Raw genomic sequence first — 18,225 nt, 5'->3', positions numbered from 1 at the left:
CCTCCATCATGGCCTAACAGGTTCGAGAAGAACAGAGTAGGATGAAACCCTAAACTGGAAATTCCGCATAAACTCTGAAATTTTTTGCAACCAATCATATCCAACATATACCAATCTCCATTTTACACTATAACAGGCCATCAATCCATGACTAAATAATAATTATCATATAAAACAGAAAAATAGCAATAATAAATCAAAATCCATCAAAACTTCACTTCCAACCATAAACACACCATAAATCAACATGTTCAACCACTAAAGCCACTAATTTAACATTATCAAGACTAAAGGAAGAAGTTCTTAGCAACTCACCTTGTAAACTCAAGAAAAGAAGTAACTTAACACCTTTTCTTCTCAAACCACTCCACCACTCTCCTTATTCCTACCAAGAGAAAGGTTTTTATGGAGCAAATCAAAGTTTTAACGGTTGGGTTACAAGATCAAAGCAAGGAATGGAAGGAATAAGTGAAGGCTTTCTTTCTTTTTTTTTTTTCTTGTGAAGCTCGGCCAAGATGCTCAAAGAATGAAGATGATTGTTGGCCAATTTTGGGTTCTAGTAAAGTTAATGAATAGTGGTCAAAATCCAAGAACCAACCATGTCACGACACCTAGCACCTTTTGAGTTAAAACATATCCTTTTGTCTCTCCAAGATTAATCCAACTAAGTAACCTCTAACTATCTCTTAACACCTAGTAAATTAATCCCTGTATACAAAATTTAACCTAATTGGCCGAATTTCTCTCACTTAATGCACTAGCGGGTCCCAGGTCCACTATACACTCCAAACTTAATATGAACTAACTTATATCAGAAAAATATTTTCAAAACTCTATTCACTTATAAAATGTCTGGAAAAATCAATATAATAAGGTATAATGAAGAAAATGCATACGAGAAAATAAAATAAAATAATATAAAAATAAGGGAAATTTACGGGTCCTCACATTGTTTATGGTGGATTCTTGTTGTGTGGGCTCTATGAACTCCCACTTTTGATGGAAAGGCTGATTTGATGATTGATGATGAAATTAATGGTGGTTTAGTGCGTATATTAGTGGATTAATGTTGTATTGTTGGTAGAAAATCAAAGGAGGTGCTTGGAGCAAAAGTGGCCATTTTACCCCTGCCTTGTCCGACCACTTTTGTGCAAGATTTTGAGGTTCTAATGGCTTGATTATGTTGTTTACATGTTATATTAGTTGTGTAAAAAGTTTCATTGAAAAATAACTTGATTTGATCACCCAAATGTTAGATTTACGAAAGCTTAGCAATCTGGAAATTTATCCCGTATTCACCCAGGCAGTGTATTAGTTTCGGCTATATCTTTTTACTTCGATGTCGGAATCGAGTACCATTTCCAGCACTGGAAACTAGACATTCCTAGCTTTCTAACAGTATAAAATGTACATTCTGGTTCCATTTGAGTGAGCCAAACCATTCGTTTGAAATCCACTATCCTGTTTTATTGCTTCCTGGAAGGTAGCACACGAGTTGCAAATTCATGCTCATGAATGAGCTATTTATGGATAGATTTTGAAAATGATTTTTTTTGAGAAAATATAGCCCTATGAGTCTATTTTCTAACGCCACCAAGCACACTCAATTCCGAGTTGAATTGAGTGATTTATGATTGAAATTTAAAACTGACTTTGTGAACAAAAACAGTGTTTTGGACAGATTTGAAACTAACTCGGTTTGGGACTTGTTATCCAAAGCTTCTTATTGTAAATCATCTATAGAATGTACCTTGAACATATTTTGGACATTTTCTACTGGAATGAATCATGTTGGAGATGTTCCTTGACCAAATGTTTGGAAACGGCCAAACGGAAGTTCAAAGGCAGTTTAGCCTTAGAATTTCTTGTGATTTCAACGGTTTTGTTAACCCACTTTCTGTGCTTATTTCTCCATGAAATTTGGTAGAGGAACAACTCTTATATGGTAGTATTATACTGCTAATTTTGGTGTTATTCCGAGGCCGTTTCATTACTCAACTAAATTTCAAAATTCATAACTTGATTTCGGAAAACCCTTGTTTAACAAGGAAACTTGGGTAACTTTGAGCTACCATATTTTGGTGCTCAAAACTTCAATTCTTGTTTCACTTGTTCCATTTTAAATTTTATTGCAACTCTAGTTGGGTTTCAAATTTGAGAGGCTAGTTTCAATTCTGTGAATTTTGCCGAATTTTCAAAGTTGGCGAAAAAACCAACCCCGAAACTGCCTCGATAGTCTAGAACAGAAACTTTGAGCCAAATTTTGAAAATCTTCTATTTGGAATTATGGAAAAGTGTATTCTAGGAACTTTTATCACTTTGGAAGTAGTTTCCAACGGCACTAAGTTTTCTAATTTTGGACTTGTAGAGAATGAGATACGATTTTTCAAAATATGGGTGACAAATCTGAAATTTCCGAACTTAAAGGAAATTGAGGATTGTGAACTCTCTATTTTCCCTCGATATTGCTAAACCATTTTACACTTGATTTTAAAGATGAAAATCAGATTTTGCTTGTGTTTTAAAACTCCATTTTTGAGACTCAATTTACGAGTAATTAAGGCTTATTTTCGTGAAATTTTTTTAGATTGTGCAAGTGTGCAATCTTTCTCGATAATTAGGGGTTTTAAGCGATAGTGTGTAATAGACAATTACTATTCGCTCAGGTGCTCAAGGAGACCTTCAAGAGGATCTCGAGGGGAACACCTAAAGGCTCGTTTACGCACTTACTCCCTTGTTTCGATTGGTGAGTGTCAAGTGCATGAACTTGTTGTTAAGTGGTTATCTGTTTCTTATCCGTTAAGTAAATTCGAAATTTTGAGACGAGGGTGTACTTTATCGCACTCGTTCTCTTTCAAATGAAATTATATTCGAGTTTTGCTATGTGAATTCATATCCGACTTGTACATGATAATGTGGATGTGATTCGTATTTGTGATTCGTATATGTGATTCTTATTTGTGATTCCTATTTGGAATCGTCGATTTGACCATTGCTCATCGACTTATATTCGTATTCGTATTCGGGGGACGCCCAAACTCGTTGGCTAACTTTTCGAATCGAGCCAGCATGGGCTTGATCGATAAGTTTAGCAAACCATGAGATATTCGTAGAGCATGATCTATTGGAGAGATCTTGCTCGGCATTACTCGTGCAGTATTGCCATGATATATTCGAATATTATCAAAAAATTTGATGAGCGGGCCCGGTAAGGAGGTGTAATGGTGACGGGATTCGAAGAAAAGTGGTGTATCTACGGATTTGATTCTAATGTGGTTGACAGAGTGTCCACGTGAGATGTGATCAAGATTTCAACTCGACTACGTGGAATTTAGCTTCTGAAAGTTACAGTATTCTTGAATTGTTTCTGTTTATTTTTCCTATTCGAAATGTGAATTATTCAAACTTTATAGCTTTACTTACTATGTAATTTGTGACTACTTGGATTATGTGTTTGCATGTGTGTTTCTTGGCCTCACTGAGTATTACCTCATCCTATTAGTTTGTTTTCCTTAACAGGTTGGATTGGAAGATTTTGGAAAAGCCGACTAGATTATACTCTTGATTGGAATCTGGGTTGTAAATGTTTAGTCGACTCTTAATGGTTGTATTTTGGGACTTGATGTATCTTTTGTGAAGATGATGTAAGATTTGAATATTTTGTTAAGGAAGCGACTTTTCTTTATTTTGGCTTGTAGTATTTGGTATGTATCGTTAAATTCGATTTGAATTATCTTGAGTCTTGGCGAGAGTTGGCAGGCGTCCCGCGGATATCCTTGGGTTCGCACTTGAGAGAAGTAGGGACGTCACAGTTTATGAATGGTATAAAATGATTTATGAACTGTTTTGGAATGATCTATGAATGGTTATGCGATGTTTTATGGGATGATTCATGAATGGATATGAAGAGACTTATGAATTGTTGCAAAGTGATTTATGACATTGCGATTTCTCATGTATGGTTATCAATAAAGTGCTTTTAAATTCCTTGTCATTCTTTACTACTGATTGTTTTATAAATGTCGTTACTTTCAAAATTATAGAGATGATTTATGTGCAAAGGATGTGATATGTATCTATAAAGTTACGAGTACATGGTCCAGCAGAGGGGTAAATATTACCTACTGAGCGATGTGTCGCTCAACCCACTTCTTACCATTTTTACAGATTCTGAAGAGTATGAATTGGTTTACATAGAAGACCTTGAGGATGACTTTTATTAGTTTAGATGAATAGAAGTTGACAGGTTAGCTTCTTCTAGTTATTAGTCTTATTTTACTTTTGTTTCCGCTGTTTCAATTGGAGAATAAATGTACGAACGTCTTGAATATTCGTAAACTTTCCCGTATATGTAATTCGTACGGCACTTTATTTAGTTAAATTATTTAGTACTATCAAAGTTAAATTAGTTAATGTAGCTTTGTATTCTTGAGTGGGACTTGGGAGTACGGTGGATGTCATGTGACGGGCACGTGCGAGCTCGAGGCGTGACATGTCCCACAGTACACTATGCCGGGTTTATCCACTATGAATGGCGTAGTTGAAAGACGAAATAGAACGCTCAAAGACATGGTAAGGAGTATGATATGTCATTCTACCTTACCAGAGTCACTCTGAGAAGAAGCACTTAAGACTGCAGCATATATTCTTAATAGAGTTTCAACTAAAGCAACTATCAAAACCCCTTATGAGTTTTGGATAGGAAAAAAGCTCAGTTTAAAGCATCTGCATGTTTGGGGGTGTCCAGTTGAGGCAAGGCCTTACAGACCAAATGAAAAGAAACTGGACTCAAAAATAATTAGTTGTTATTTTATTAGATACTCTGAAAGATTCAGAGGTTACAAGATTTATGATCCCACAACTAAATCAATTTTTGAAACAGAAAATGCCCGGTTCTTTGAGGATGTCGAGTTTGGGAGAGAAAATACAGTAATGGACATTGTCTTTAAAGAGAAATATATTTATATTCCCACAGGTGTCATTGCTCTTGCTCAGGACCCTATTTCTGAACTTGATCATGACATGACAAATCAAGACAATGTCGAAGAGCAAACTGTTATAGAAGAACAAACTCTTCCTCTTCAAGAACCAGTGCCATTAAGAAGATCCACTAGAGAAAGGAGAAGTGCAGTGTCAGATGATTACATTGTTTTTCTCCAAGAACATGAGAATGATTCTGAATTGATGGAAGATGATCCAATCAACTTCCGTCAAGCCATGGAAAGTTCAAATTCTCAAAAGTGGATCGATGCCATGAATGAGAACATTAAATCCATGAAGGACAATGATGTCTGGGATCTTGTCCTATTGCCAGAAGGTTCGAAACCCATTGGTTGTAAATGGATATTTAAAATCAAAAGGAATTCGAAAGGTAATGTGGAAAGATACAAAACTCGTCTTGTCGCTAAGGGATTTATACAAAAAGAAGGTATCGACTATAAAGAAACCTTCTCACTAGTCTCTTCAAATGACTCTTTTAGAATTATCATGGCATTAGTGGCATATTTCAATTTTGAGTTACATTAGATGGATGTAAAGACAGCATTTCTCAATGGTAACATTGATGAGACAGTTTATATGATACAACCAGAAAACTTTGTATCAGGAGATCCAAAGAATATGGTTTGCAAACTTAAAAAATCTATCTACGGGCTCAAACAAGCGTTTCGACAATGATTTTCAAATTTCATCAAGTGTTCATCTCATTTAGTTTTGAGATGAATTTAGTGGATGATTGTATATACCATAAGTTCTGTGGGAGCAAATATATTTTTCTGGTATTGTACGTTGATGATATTTTGCTTGCTAGCAACGATATTGGTCTATTGCATGAAACCAAGAAATTTCTAATTAAAAATTTTGAAATAAAAGATTTTGGTGATGCATCTTTCGTGTTAGGCATACAAATACACCGTGATCGCTCTTGGGGTATTTTAGAACTATCACAAAAGGGCTATATGAAAAAGGTTTTTAAAAGGTATGGCATGCAAAATTGTAAACCAGATGACACTCCTGTAGTTAAAGGAGACAAATTTAGTCTTGAGCAGTATCCTAAAAATGCTTTTGAGGAAAGAGAGATGCAAAAGATTCCTTATGCCTCAGCAGTAGGGAGTCTAATGTATGCTCAAATATGCACGCATCCGGATATTGCGTACATTACTGGAATGTTGGGTAGGTATCTGAGTAATCCTGGATTAGATCATTAGAAAGCAACCAAACGGGTCTTACGGTATCTACAGAAAAAAAAAAGACTACATGCTCACGTATCGGAAGTCAGATGAGTTAGAGATCATTGGGTATACTGATTCCGATTATGCTGGATGCCAAGATACCATGAAGTCAACGTCAGGCTATGTGTACTTGTTGGTTGGATGTACCATATCCTGGAAGACTGCTAAACAGTCCCTCATAGTATCTTCCACTATGGCTGCAAAGTTTATAACTTGTTATGAAGCATTCAATCATGGAATTTGGCTGCGAAATTTCGTCACAGGATTACGTGTGGTGGATAATATTGAAAGACCACTCAAATTATTTTGTGATAATAAGTCAGCAGTCCTATATTCCAACAATAACAGGAGTTCGACGAAATCTAAACATATAGATATCAGGTTCCTGGTTGTTAAAGAAAGAGTACAGAGTGGACAGTTATCAATAGAGCATATCGGGACAAACTCCATGGTTGCGGATCCACTTCATAAGAGATTGCCACTCAAAATGTTTCATGAGCATACTGCTCATATGGGTGTCATATTAAATTATGTACAGTTTTAGTGGGAATTTATTAGTTTAAATGCTCTTATGACACCTTTTGATTATTAAGGATATTTATGCAAAAATAAAGTTTGGATTTATTTACACTCTGATTTTGGTATGGTTTGATCTCATGAAAATTAAAGTGGACTAGTTGAAAATAAGTATGTTTTGATCACATTACATGAAATTTTCATGCTACACATCCACATCATGATTCATGTCATTCAATTATATCAATGTATGTGACCATTGATGGGTCGAGTTACGAAATTGTAACAAAGGCCGCTTTGATCCTATGTTGGTATGATTGATGGACCGAATTGGTTACAGATACATTGTGATAATGACAGTAAAGTTGAACTCATATAGTTAATTGCGAAATATAATTATAAGGTTACACATATAGTCCAAGTGGGAGATTGTTGGATCCTTAATCCAATACTGGACTTATATGTGAATAATTATCTGTTGCAAACTGTCAATTAAGGTTAAACCCAATTAAAGTGATCAAATATAGTTTGAAATTAATGTATCTAATAAGGTGTGGCCCTTTAATGTGTAGGGACTTAAGGACTCCTATCTCTATGATGGGCTGAAATAGGGTTTTAAAGGATAACAGGAATGTTACCTATAAATAGGGTTATGGTCCCTAGGTCACACGTATTCTTATTTTGTCGTATTCCCTAGTACCACAAATATATCTCTTTCTTGATATCCCATCGTCAGGAAAGATACCAAAGAGATACTAAAGGGCTCTCTCTAGATTTGGCAAATACGTGTTGACCTGGAAGGCCACCTCAAAATCTCTAGGGATTCAAGTATCAGTTTGTCAACATGAATCAAGGTACGCTTCCGCAATTTTTCTTGTTAATTTATTTCTTAATAATCGTCATATAGATTTTGGGTTTAATAGGTGATGGCTTTCACCAAAGGTTAATTTAGACAACCACCCTAACATGTGTAGGTAGAGGAAAATGGAAAGAAAGTGTTACCTTGAACATCTTAACACCAGATATCGTGAGCTTGGAAGATGATCGTACTCCACAGAAATCAAAAGAGACTCGCTGCAGAAGAAGAAAACGCCAAGTCTGGAATTTTCTGAGCTTTTTGTTTCCTCTCGATTCTTTGCTTTCTTTCTCTCGAAAACCTCTGCCCGAACCCTTTTCTTCTCCCTGTTGTTTCTAGCCGCCACCCCTTCTCTACCCTCCAACTTTCCCAGATCCTCTCGGTTCCTTTTTTGTTTTTCCCTTCGTGTTTCTTGCTTCTTCCCTTTGCTTCGTTTTCTTTTCTTTTCCTTCCGTCGCTCCTCTTCCCGTTCCCTTCTGTTTTTTCTTTTTTTTTCCTCCCCCCAAAACCCTTGTTTCTTCCTCCTGTCCTCTCTACCTCTTTCCCTCGTTTAACTCCCCCGAAGCTTTCCCTCTCCAATGTTCCAGATTTTTCCTTTTGTTCAGTCCGTAAACCCTCTTGCTTGTTTTTCTTGTTTTTCCTTTTTCTTGTTCCTCACTTTTTCTTGTTCATCAGCCGTCACTCCCAGCTCTCTCTTCTTTCCTCTTGCCCCCTTCCCTTTCTCCTCTCCGTTTCCTTTTTCTTGCTTTTTTTCTTAGTTTCCCCGTAGCTTCCCCTTTCAGCCTTAGCCGCCTCTTACCCTTCTAGTTTTTTCTTTTTGCTCCTTTTTTCTTCCAAATTATCCTAGGCCTCCAAGTGTCTTAACACCTCACCTTCTAGGTATTGTGTTGTCAAAGAAATAAAGGGACACTTGTCCCTATTGCATGTGCTCCACTTGGCTACTATCCCCCTGGTACACTTGTCTTCTTTTTTCATTTATTTATTTTATATTTTCCAAAAATAATTTAGGTAAACAAAATAAATAAATAAAAATGTTAATTCTTCTTGCACAATTTTCATTTATCTTAAAAAAGAAATTGAATCTAAAAAGATTAAAGACAAATTTTGAACTTTTGTGAAAATTTTCCCTTTTAATGCAAAAATACCTTAAAATAATGAACCTGATTTATAAAAATAAACAAAATGAACATTAACTATCATTTAATCAATTAAAATAAAAAATAAAACAAGAATAAAGCTAAAATTAAATAACATAAATGAAATTTTGGTGTCTACAAGGGGATCACTTTGCTTTAGACCTCTGGTAGGCTGGAAGAGCCCTTGCGGTTTCCCATTTACTAGAATAGAGAACCAAGACGAGGTCAAATTATTCATCAACACGTCCACGAATTGAGGATGAAAACTGAATTTGAGGAGCAACCTAGACAAGAAGCCCCATGATACACGGTCAAAAGCTTTCATCATGTCAAGCTTGAGAATGACATTGTGGCCTCGCACACGCTTGTCAATTGCGACCACCAATTCCTGAGCCAACAAAATATTATCTGACATCTCTCGGCCTTGGACGAAAGTTGACTGCTCAAGGGAAATAATAGAAGGTAGAACTACTTTTAATCTATTGCAAAGAATCTTGGTGAAAACCTTGTTGATAAAAGTGCATAAACTTATTGGCCGAAATTCTGAAAAGGTCTGTGGCGACTCTCTCTTTGGGATTAAGACAATTAGTGTGCTTGCAATACTCTTAGGAATTGGCACACTACACATAAACTCTCGAGTCCCCTGGTAAACATCTTCTCCAATAATATCCCAACAATGTGTGAAGAAGACCCCGGTAAAACCATCCATCCCTGCTGCACTTTGCTCATCAAGCTTAAACACTGTATTTTTAACTTCTTTTGGGGTGAGTTCCTGTAAGTGCTGGCCGTTTTGCTATTGGGACACTAGGGCTGGGACGTTTTGTAACAAGCTTGCAATGGCCTACTGATTCATGGTTGGTGTAGTGGACATTAGGTGGTTGAAAAAATGCACTGCCTCTGTGACGACCCCACCTTCCCCCTAGGACGTACCCAAGGGTTTGGCGGACTGCCTACCCAATTCTCGCCAGGACTCACTCACTCATTCAATCAACTCTCAAGATTAATCATTCAAGCCTCCATAATAACATATAAGTTATACAATTCAACCAAAATGTAAACTTATTTACAATCCAAAAGCCAAATGTATGATACAACATCAAATGTTAAAATAGCTCCTATCAACCAAAAGTAATAATACAAGAGTTATACACTCTAGTTCACACTTAGTTGCTTCAGACCTCCATTCTTGTAAGAAAAACAAAACTAAAGGAATGAGCTAAAATGCCAGTGAGGTTCCTAAATATCCAATCATTTAACAATTTGTATACTTTGCACAGTAATATCCAGTCATTCAAAAAAATAAACACTCAATCATTGGAAAGATACTGCTCACTTAGAGCCATTCATTCAAGTCATTCATTCATTCATTCGCCAACCATTTTTCTTATCCCTTCGACATTAGAAAACGTTTGCAAGTGAAAACTCCGTCAGTGATCTTGTCATTCATTCATTGATATCATTGCATTGAATTCACTGGCCAGTTCTCCACTAGACTTCGTGGTAATACTCAAGCATTCCAAACATTGTCCTAGGGTCACCAGCCGCCCGACCGAGTCCGTTTCTGGCTCGAGTCGACTGGCAACGAAGGGCAAGCGCCCAGTTCAGCCAAAAGGCTTACATTCATGCACAAGTAACATTCAATCATTTAATCATTGAACATTTCACGTTCACTTAGGTCGAGTGCGATAAAGTGCACACTCGCCTATCGAAAATTCATTTAACAATCATTGAAAAACATTTAACATTTAAGCAAACATTCACAACAATCCACATAGTCATTGGAAGCACAACATGCAAAGAACACTCACCAGTTTAAGTAAAATAATGTCAAAAATTTCCTTCCGGATTATGCCCTTGATCACCGACAAACTCTAAGAATAACCAAGAGAAAATATTATGGTTCAACCATCCAAAGTTTCGGTGAACCAAAGAAAATCCGAGTAACTACTAGTACAAAGGTGCAAACATGATTTTGGAGTGAAAAGAGAAACATTTAGACTTAAGGGACATGAGTAACCAAGAATTTCCTCATTCCAATCATAAACCATGCTCAAAATGGTTTAACAACTCTAACTTAAAATTGGAAATGAAAGTAAGGACAATTTAGGAAAACAGAATTTTTCCAGTTTTGAGTGATGCTACTTGAAAAATCATATCTCAAGGTTCTTAAGTCCAAAATTCATAAACTTTATACTGTCGGAAAATAGATTCAAAGAGTTACAATTTCTCAGAAGATATCTTTATAAGATTCTATCCACAAGTCAGTCAAAATCCAATCTCAAGTGACTGCTTTATCCAGTCGAAAGACAGAACAGGAATTGAAATTCAACCAAATTTGGAAAATCACAGATATTCATAGGAATTGAAGAAAATTCTGAAATTTTCACAGTAGAAGGTACTTTGAATCTAGTTTCCAATGCAACAAGCAGAACTCAAATTTGGATTTTTCTACACCAAGATATGACAGATTTCCCAAGACTGCTTAGAATCTCCTGCGGGAAAAATTTGAGCAGCACTTCCTTTCTGTTTACCAATTTTTCCAGCCATTTCAAGGCTACACTTTCACCACAAGACAGCCCCAATCAAGTTCACAAGATATAGGATACATAGAGTACTTATTTTAGTCACAAAACTAGCTATAACAAACATATACCTAAGCTGAAAATTAACCAAACCCTAGCAACAACTTCACCAAACTCTAGCAAAACCATGAAATTACCATAAACATGCTTCTTTCAACTTCAATCATAACATATCTTGCATAAATCTCAAGAAACAAGTAAAAAGAGATGTTTTCTAGAAATCTTACCTCAAAACTCCAAGATAACAAGCAACTCAAGAACTTTCTTCCCCAAGTAACTCAACCAAAAGCTGCCCTTCAAGCATAACTTAAGATTAATCGGTGTAGATTTGGGTTGGTGTTTGGATTTTTCACAAATCAAGCAAGGAAATCAAGATGGAATTTGAAAGTCTTTCTCTCTTCTTTTCTCTCTCAATTTCGTCCACCATGAAGAAAAATGAAGGAATTTTGGTCCAAAAGAAAGATAAGAAGAAAGGAAATGGTCTTGGTCAAACATTTGGTTTAATGGTTGACAACTGTCACCCAACTATTTCTTCTCTCTTTTCCTTTTCCTTAGTCAATAATGGTGGCTGACTTAAGGGTTACTTTAAGGGAATTAAATGAAATAAAAACAAGGAGATTAGGGTAAGAAAGTATTGGTCAAACAGTGTACTCATCCGATAACAAACGGCGCACATAGGTTCAAGCCTATTTCCCTTAACTCCCTTGTACTTTTGTTTTAACTTATGATTCATTAACTTATTATTAGCACTTCTAATCACACAATTCCTCTTACCTAATACTCACTCTTATCCACAAAATTTAGTGCACACACCTCACCAATCGATCACACTACCAAAATGCACCAAACCCTAACTTACTCTAACTTTAAAAGTAAAAGTGAAACTCTTGACTCAACTAATGAAATCACCATGAAATTTAGGGCTCGTAAATAGTTAAATAGTCAAGTAAAGAAATATAAATTAATTTTTCAAAAATGGGAGGAAATGCTAAAGGAAATTTCAGGTCCTCACAGCCTCTGCACCAATGCCCTGGTCATTCTCTATGTAGCTGCCTTGTGAGTTTTTTATCCGGTGGATAGAGAGTTTCGCTCGCTTGTCCAGTAGCTTAGAGTGAAAAAATCTTGTGTTCGAGTCACCCTCTTTCAGCCATTTACCCCTATCCTTTTGCTTCCAATAGATCTCCTTGTTTGAGAGACACTTAAGTAGATTGGCTTTAGCATCACTCAATTGCATCCTCATTTCCTCGTTGTCCTCCTCTTCCAGTCGTAGCTCTTTTTGTCGAACTTCCTCTTTAGTCCTTGCTATGTTCTCAAATATATTTCCAAACACGTTCCTATTCCACTCACTTAGAGCTCTCTTCAACCATTTCAGTTTTTGCGCAAAAAGAAACATTCAGTAGCCTTCTAGTGGCTGTTTCCAGCTTTGCTCCACCACTCCCAAAAATTCTAAATGTTTAATCCACATATGTTGGAACTTGAAGGCGCTAGTCCTACTCGCCTTTCAGCTTCAATCTGCAGTAGCAACAGACTATGATCTGAGGTAGTTCTGTTCAAGTGTTGAACTCCTGAAGCTGGAAATTGCAGCTACCACGCTACATTCGTCAAGACTCTATCTAAACGCTTCCATACGCATCATCCTTGGCGAACACCAGTCCAAGTGAACTGACTCCAGCTAGCTGTCATAGTTTTCACTCCACAGTTGGAGATGCATTCAGCGAAATCACATTGCTGCTAAATCTTGTGAAGCTCGCACCAAATATTCGTCTTCAATTGCTATCACATTAAAATCTCCTCCCACAATCCACGGCTTAGACACCAGGTTCCCCAAGATTGACATTAAATCAGCCCAAAGACTGCGCCTTTCAACTGGAGAACACTTAGCGTAAACGAAAGAACAACAAACCTCACTCCTCCAAGGCACATGTGTGACAATTACATGAATGAATTGCTCTGAATTAATTAATACATTAACTGCAAATTCCGACTGCCATAACACCCAGATTTTGTTGGTTATATTACTTACTGCAGGATGAAACCAAACTTTAGTGCATTGAGCTGAGAAACGTCGACCATTGGCTCTAAAATCACTAGGAAAGAGATTGAATGCATACGCAATTGTTTTTTCAGACGCCTGACCGTTGCGCGGCCAGCCACTCCCCGTATATTCCATATGAGTTTTTTCATTATGTTTTTTCATGATTTGTTAGTTTGAGAACTTGTGCTTATACTTTATAGTTGTTTGGCTATCAACTATGAATGATTTGATAATTGTTGAGTAATGAAAGTTGCCTTCAAATAAATCTAAATTCTTAAACACTAGCATTATTCTAACAAAAATAGTGAATAATGGTTGGTTGGATTCATGCGATAACTTCATTGAGTTTATTTAACTTGTTTCTTGCCTTTTCTCTATGAAAATAGGTGAAAGATGATTCAAGGAGTTAAAAAAATTGATGAAAGTAATTTTTAGAGGAATGGGCTAAGGCGGTTTCTCTTAAAAATCTTTATTGGCGAAAGCGATGACATACATTTGGAAATTATTCCTTGACAAACTATGGAAACATAAGTATAATCACCTTAACTAACTTCTAATCTTGGCACAATATGGGATCTAATCCTTAGGACCCTCTCACTTAATCTTAAAGCAATCCTAATCCAACTTGTTCTTTTCTTTTTTTTTTTTTGCTTGCAACCTACCGCCTACATGGTTGGTTTTACCACCTAACGGCTGTTTTTACATTTATTACTTATGTTATATGACCGATTGTATCGTCTAAAGTAACTTCTTCTATGACCTGTTTTACTACCTAACTAACTTCTAACTTATATGGATGGTTGTACTGCCTATCCAACTTTCTTTGCTTTTACTTTGTTAAACTTTTATTATCTAGATAATAGAGCAAGTGATTAAACTCAAATGAATTGCCACATCCTAATTCCATGTAGGATCGACACCTATTATCCTTTTACTTAATAAACAAAACTTGCACTTGCAGAAATAGAGTAATAAAGTTTTAAAATTTGTAGTGAAGTAACATCACCCTAACAGACTGATTTTTTTTTTTTTTTGGTTTTTTACGGATGAATAGTAAATTGAACAGTAATGGTGAACAATAACAATCAATAGTATGATGAACAATAACTTTTTTTTTTTACTCAACTAGGGCACAAAACAAAAGATTCAACAAGAACTCAAAGATGACTCAACAAAGAAAAATAGGAAACAAGACACGACAAAAACTACGGAAGCAAAATTCAAGATCGAAGCGAAGACACAAATCAAGATATTCAACATGAAATAAGAATGACTCAATTAAAAGACAAGAAAATAGACTAACACAATAAAAATAAAAAGGGATATAACCTGATACAATCAATCATCTTTGATGCTAGCTGATACGAACTATACCCAACCTGTGATGTAACCCATGCAGGATAAGTCCAAGGATCTAGAATTCGCCTAACATGGGTAAAGTCTTTTGCCCAACATCTTGCATTAAGTCACAAGAAATGCATTATAGGATGTGCTCGGATCCTACAGCACCAATGTCTTTTGCCACGTGAACAAGTATATAAACTATAGTTTTCCTCGGACTAACTCCTTCAATGGTTGTAGGTGAATCAAGTGATGTTGCAATGCTCCACTGAACTCTCCATTAACGTGAATTGATGCATTACATGCATTTAAAGGTCCTCTTGAATGATTCGTTTGAATTTTTGACTTGGGACATTTGAGAATGTGAAAATAACTAACACACAAAACCTTAGTGGCAACTAAATTTGCATTAGAAATGCAATTGAATAATATGTTGCAGCTTCCAATTCTTATCCTGTGAACTGAATTAGTTCACGCTTAATTGTACAATAGTACTTCATGCTTAACTATGCTTCAACCTGCAAGAAAAATATAAGCTCAAGTGTATAGCAGTTATAATAGTTTTTTTTTTTCAAAACCAAACTAGATGAGGTTCCTAAGTACAACTTTATGTTGCATCGCAATAGGGCAGCACATACAGGTGAAAATTTACTCATATATAATATACTATGCTTCAACTTGCAAGAAGAATATAAACTCAAGTGTACAGTAGTTATAATAGACTTTGTGCTCAAGTATACAGTAGTTTATAATAGACTTTATGCTCGTTATAATAAACTCAAGTATACAGTAGTTTATAATAGATTTTATGCTGCGATATAATAAACTCAAGTATACAGTAGTTATAATAGACTAGACGAGGTTCCGAAGCACTACTTTATGCTGCGTTGTAGTAGGGTAGCACGTTACAGGTGAAAATTTACTTGTAAACAAAGGTTGCAGCTATGAGTGGGAGCAAGTCAATTTTCATTTTGAGCTAGAATCTACCGTGAGCACTCTACTAATCTCAACAGTACGAGTAACCACTGAGAGTGAAGGGCAAATGCTGATGCAAAAGATATGACCAATTATACAATGCCATGTGCCAATGGCAATTGAAGGATACAAGTACTATCTTTATTGGATAAAATCAATGATTCTTAGATTCAGGTCCACAAAGGTTATTATGATCCATTTGGTAAAAAACACGTCAGCATTCTAGTATAAATTGATAAAATAAGAGGTAAATTATTCTGTTCTAAACTCTCCAAATATAACTCATTGCTTTTATATTTAAATTATTCTTTCTAAGTCTAGGTACCGATTTAAGCATCGGAAGCTCCTTCTTTGGATAAAGGTCCCATTGTGTATTTCGATTTGTGCTATGTATTTGGACATCTACTATAAGGAGAATACACTTATATTAGTACATCTTCAAAGCAGTAGAATATTACTGCTCCCATCAGGGACGAACCTAGAAAGGAAATTCAATGGGGGCAAAGTTAATATATGAAAATTTTCTAATTATAACATGAAAAAAATATGTTTAACTAACGATATATATGTAACAATTATGTGTATAATTAATCTACAATTTAGCAACAAAACAAATATCTCTCAAATCTCAAATTTTAATAAAGGATTCTTCCACTTCTCATCTTACAACTCTAATAATTTTCTCTAGATTTTTATTAAAATGAAATAAAAAATGAGCAATATCTATGAGTTTGATGTGTAGTGAAAAAGGTTTAAAAAAACTTTTCAAATGGGTTTGCATGCTGGGAGCACATTAGAATAGATAAAAAATAAATGCAAATTGAGTCCCTTTCTTTACTTAAACAAGGTGGTGTCATTTATTTTAAATGTTAAATTATTTGGATATAGACCTATAAACAAATTGTACACTACTAGGGAGAGGGATGGAATTTGAGACCTCCCATCTACACTTAAAAAAAAAAAAATTTGTCCACCACTACTTTAAATTTTGTTAAAGGTAGTGAAGATAATTTCATTCAAGTTTGGAGACAAAACTACAATTTTATATACATATATGGAGATTTTGGTGGGAACAATTCTCTAATCCTTAAATTTTGTTGAAGGGTGGTGGGCACAATTTCATTAGTATGGAGGCGAAAACTACAATTTTATATATAGATATGAAGATTTTGATGCAGTCAGTACAGACAATTGTCTAGTCTGTGATCCAAGGACTTTAGCTATCATGCATTGACTGCTCCAGAGAGCATCCATTCATCATTTCTAGACTTGCTCCTTTTTTAGAATCAACATGAGTACATGACTCGCCAGTGATATGCATATCCCTCCTTCATTCTTGGAGGTGATAGCCATTTTCAGGCTCCAAAAAAAGCGAACCATCGAACCTACTAACTGTGATAACTCTCAACAATTACAATTTACAACAAACAAAATTGCTACCATAACTATGGTCGATTACAACATACACCGCTGGCTAATCCAAAAACAAATACCAGCTAAAGGTCTCTATTGTACAACTCATTCACCTACTTCTGTTTCTTGTTTAGGAATATCAGTTATCCTTACAATTTCTTGCATAACTGGAAGACAACCGTGATTGTGACTGAAAGAAATCGAAAGGGGCACCAGGTCCAAAAGACCGCCTTATCGCATTTGGGGAATCTGATAGCAGTGGTTCATATACGGGACTCCGACTCTTGGGTTGGGAGATTGACAAAGGTGAAACTTCTTTCTCAAAGGCTCTAGACTGCGGCTCTATGTTTCCCAAAGACAAGATGGGACCTCCCAATCGTTCAGCTTGTCGAAGTATGTTAATTTTACTAGGTCGGTATGTATATCTAAAGTACTTTAGAGCCAGCACAGGACCCATACCAGCCACCACAATTAGCTGCAATAGGATTAAAATTGCATTAACTAATTATACTGAATAAGAAACTTTTAAATGAGCAATAAGAAGTTTCTGATACGATCTTTAAGAAATAAAATGAAAATCAATAGACAAGGACATTTCTTTACCAGGAAATACCTACTTCCATATCTGACTTTGGGGCGAGGGAAGGGTGGAGGTGGGGCTTCCTTTTTTTTTTTTTGGGGGTTGGGGGGGGTGGGGGGGTGGTGTTGGTTGTGTGGTTTTTAGTTGGGAGACTAATCTGTCCCTGGAAACCATACAAAGTGCAGGGACACATGTTTCTGTACTCTAATTCAGAAACCAACCATAATATTAATATTAACGATGAATCAAGACAGAGTGGACATGAGAGCTTACAAACATAGTAATCCAGTAAGACGGCTGCCTACAAAGGCGAAACATTATTGTATACATCCCCGATGATGGCAGAGCACTGACGATCCAGTTGATCACATAAAATGCAACCAAATTTCCCCAAATTGCAAGATGTTGCAATATTGTGAAGGAACTGCAGACAACAAATACAAACTTAGCAAACAAACGAGCACAACTAGTTCCTATTTGCCTAAGGTATCAAACTAAACCCTGAAAACCTTCATGAATAGCTACAAAATTTTAAATAAAACAGTATCCTTTCAAAGCTAT

At 35.9% G+C, this 18,225-nt stretch overlaps 1 protein-coding gene across 2 annotated transcripts in view; it reads right to left on the bottom strand.

Moving 5' to 3' along the window:
- Positions 1–17,039: 17,039 nt before the first annotated feature.
- The window catches only part of LOC113714498 (phospholipid-transporting ATPase 2), a 28,290-nt gene continuing 27,104 nt past the window's right edge, over positions 17,040–18,225 (bottom strand). For both annotated transcript variants that reach the window (XM_072068326.1, XM_072068327.1), the window contains 2 exons: positions 17,938–18,088; positions 17,040–17,559 (listed from right to left, as the gene is read on the bottom strand). In XM_072068326.1, coding sequence (XP_071924427.1) covers positions 17,224–17,559; positions 17,938–18,088 — 487 coding nt within the window. In that variant the 3' untranslated portion in view covers positions 17,040–17,223. The remainder of the gene's footprint in view (positions 17,560–17,937; positions 18,089–18,225) is intronic.

This window comes from Coffea arabica, chromosome 10c (assembly GCF_036785885.1).
Source record: "Coffea arabica cultivar ET-39 chromosome 10c, Coffea Arabica ET-39 HiFi, whole genome shotgun sequence".
Lineage (NCBI taxonomy): Eukaryota > Viridiplantae > Streptophyta > Magnoliopsida > Gentianales > Rubiaceae > Coffea > Coffea arabica.
The sequence above is the reverse complement of the archived record's forward strand: the minus strand, read 5'-3'. Positions and strand labels throughout refer to the sequence as shown.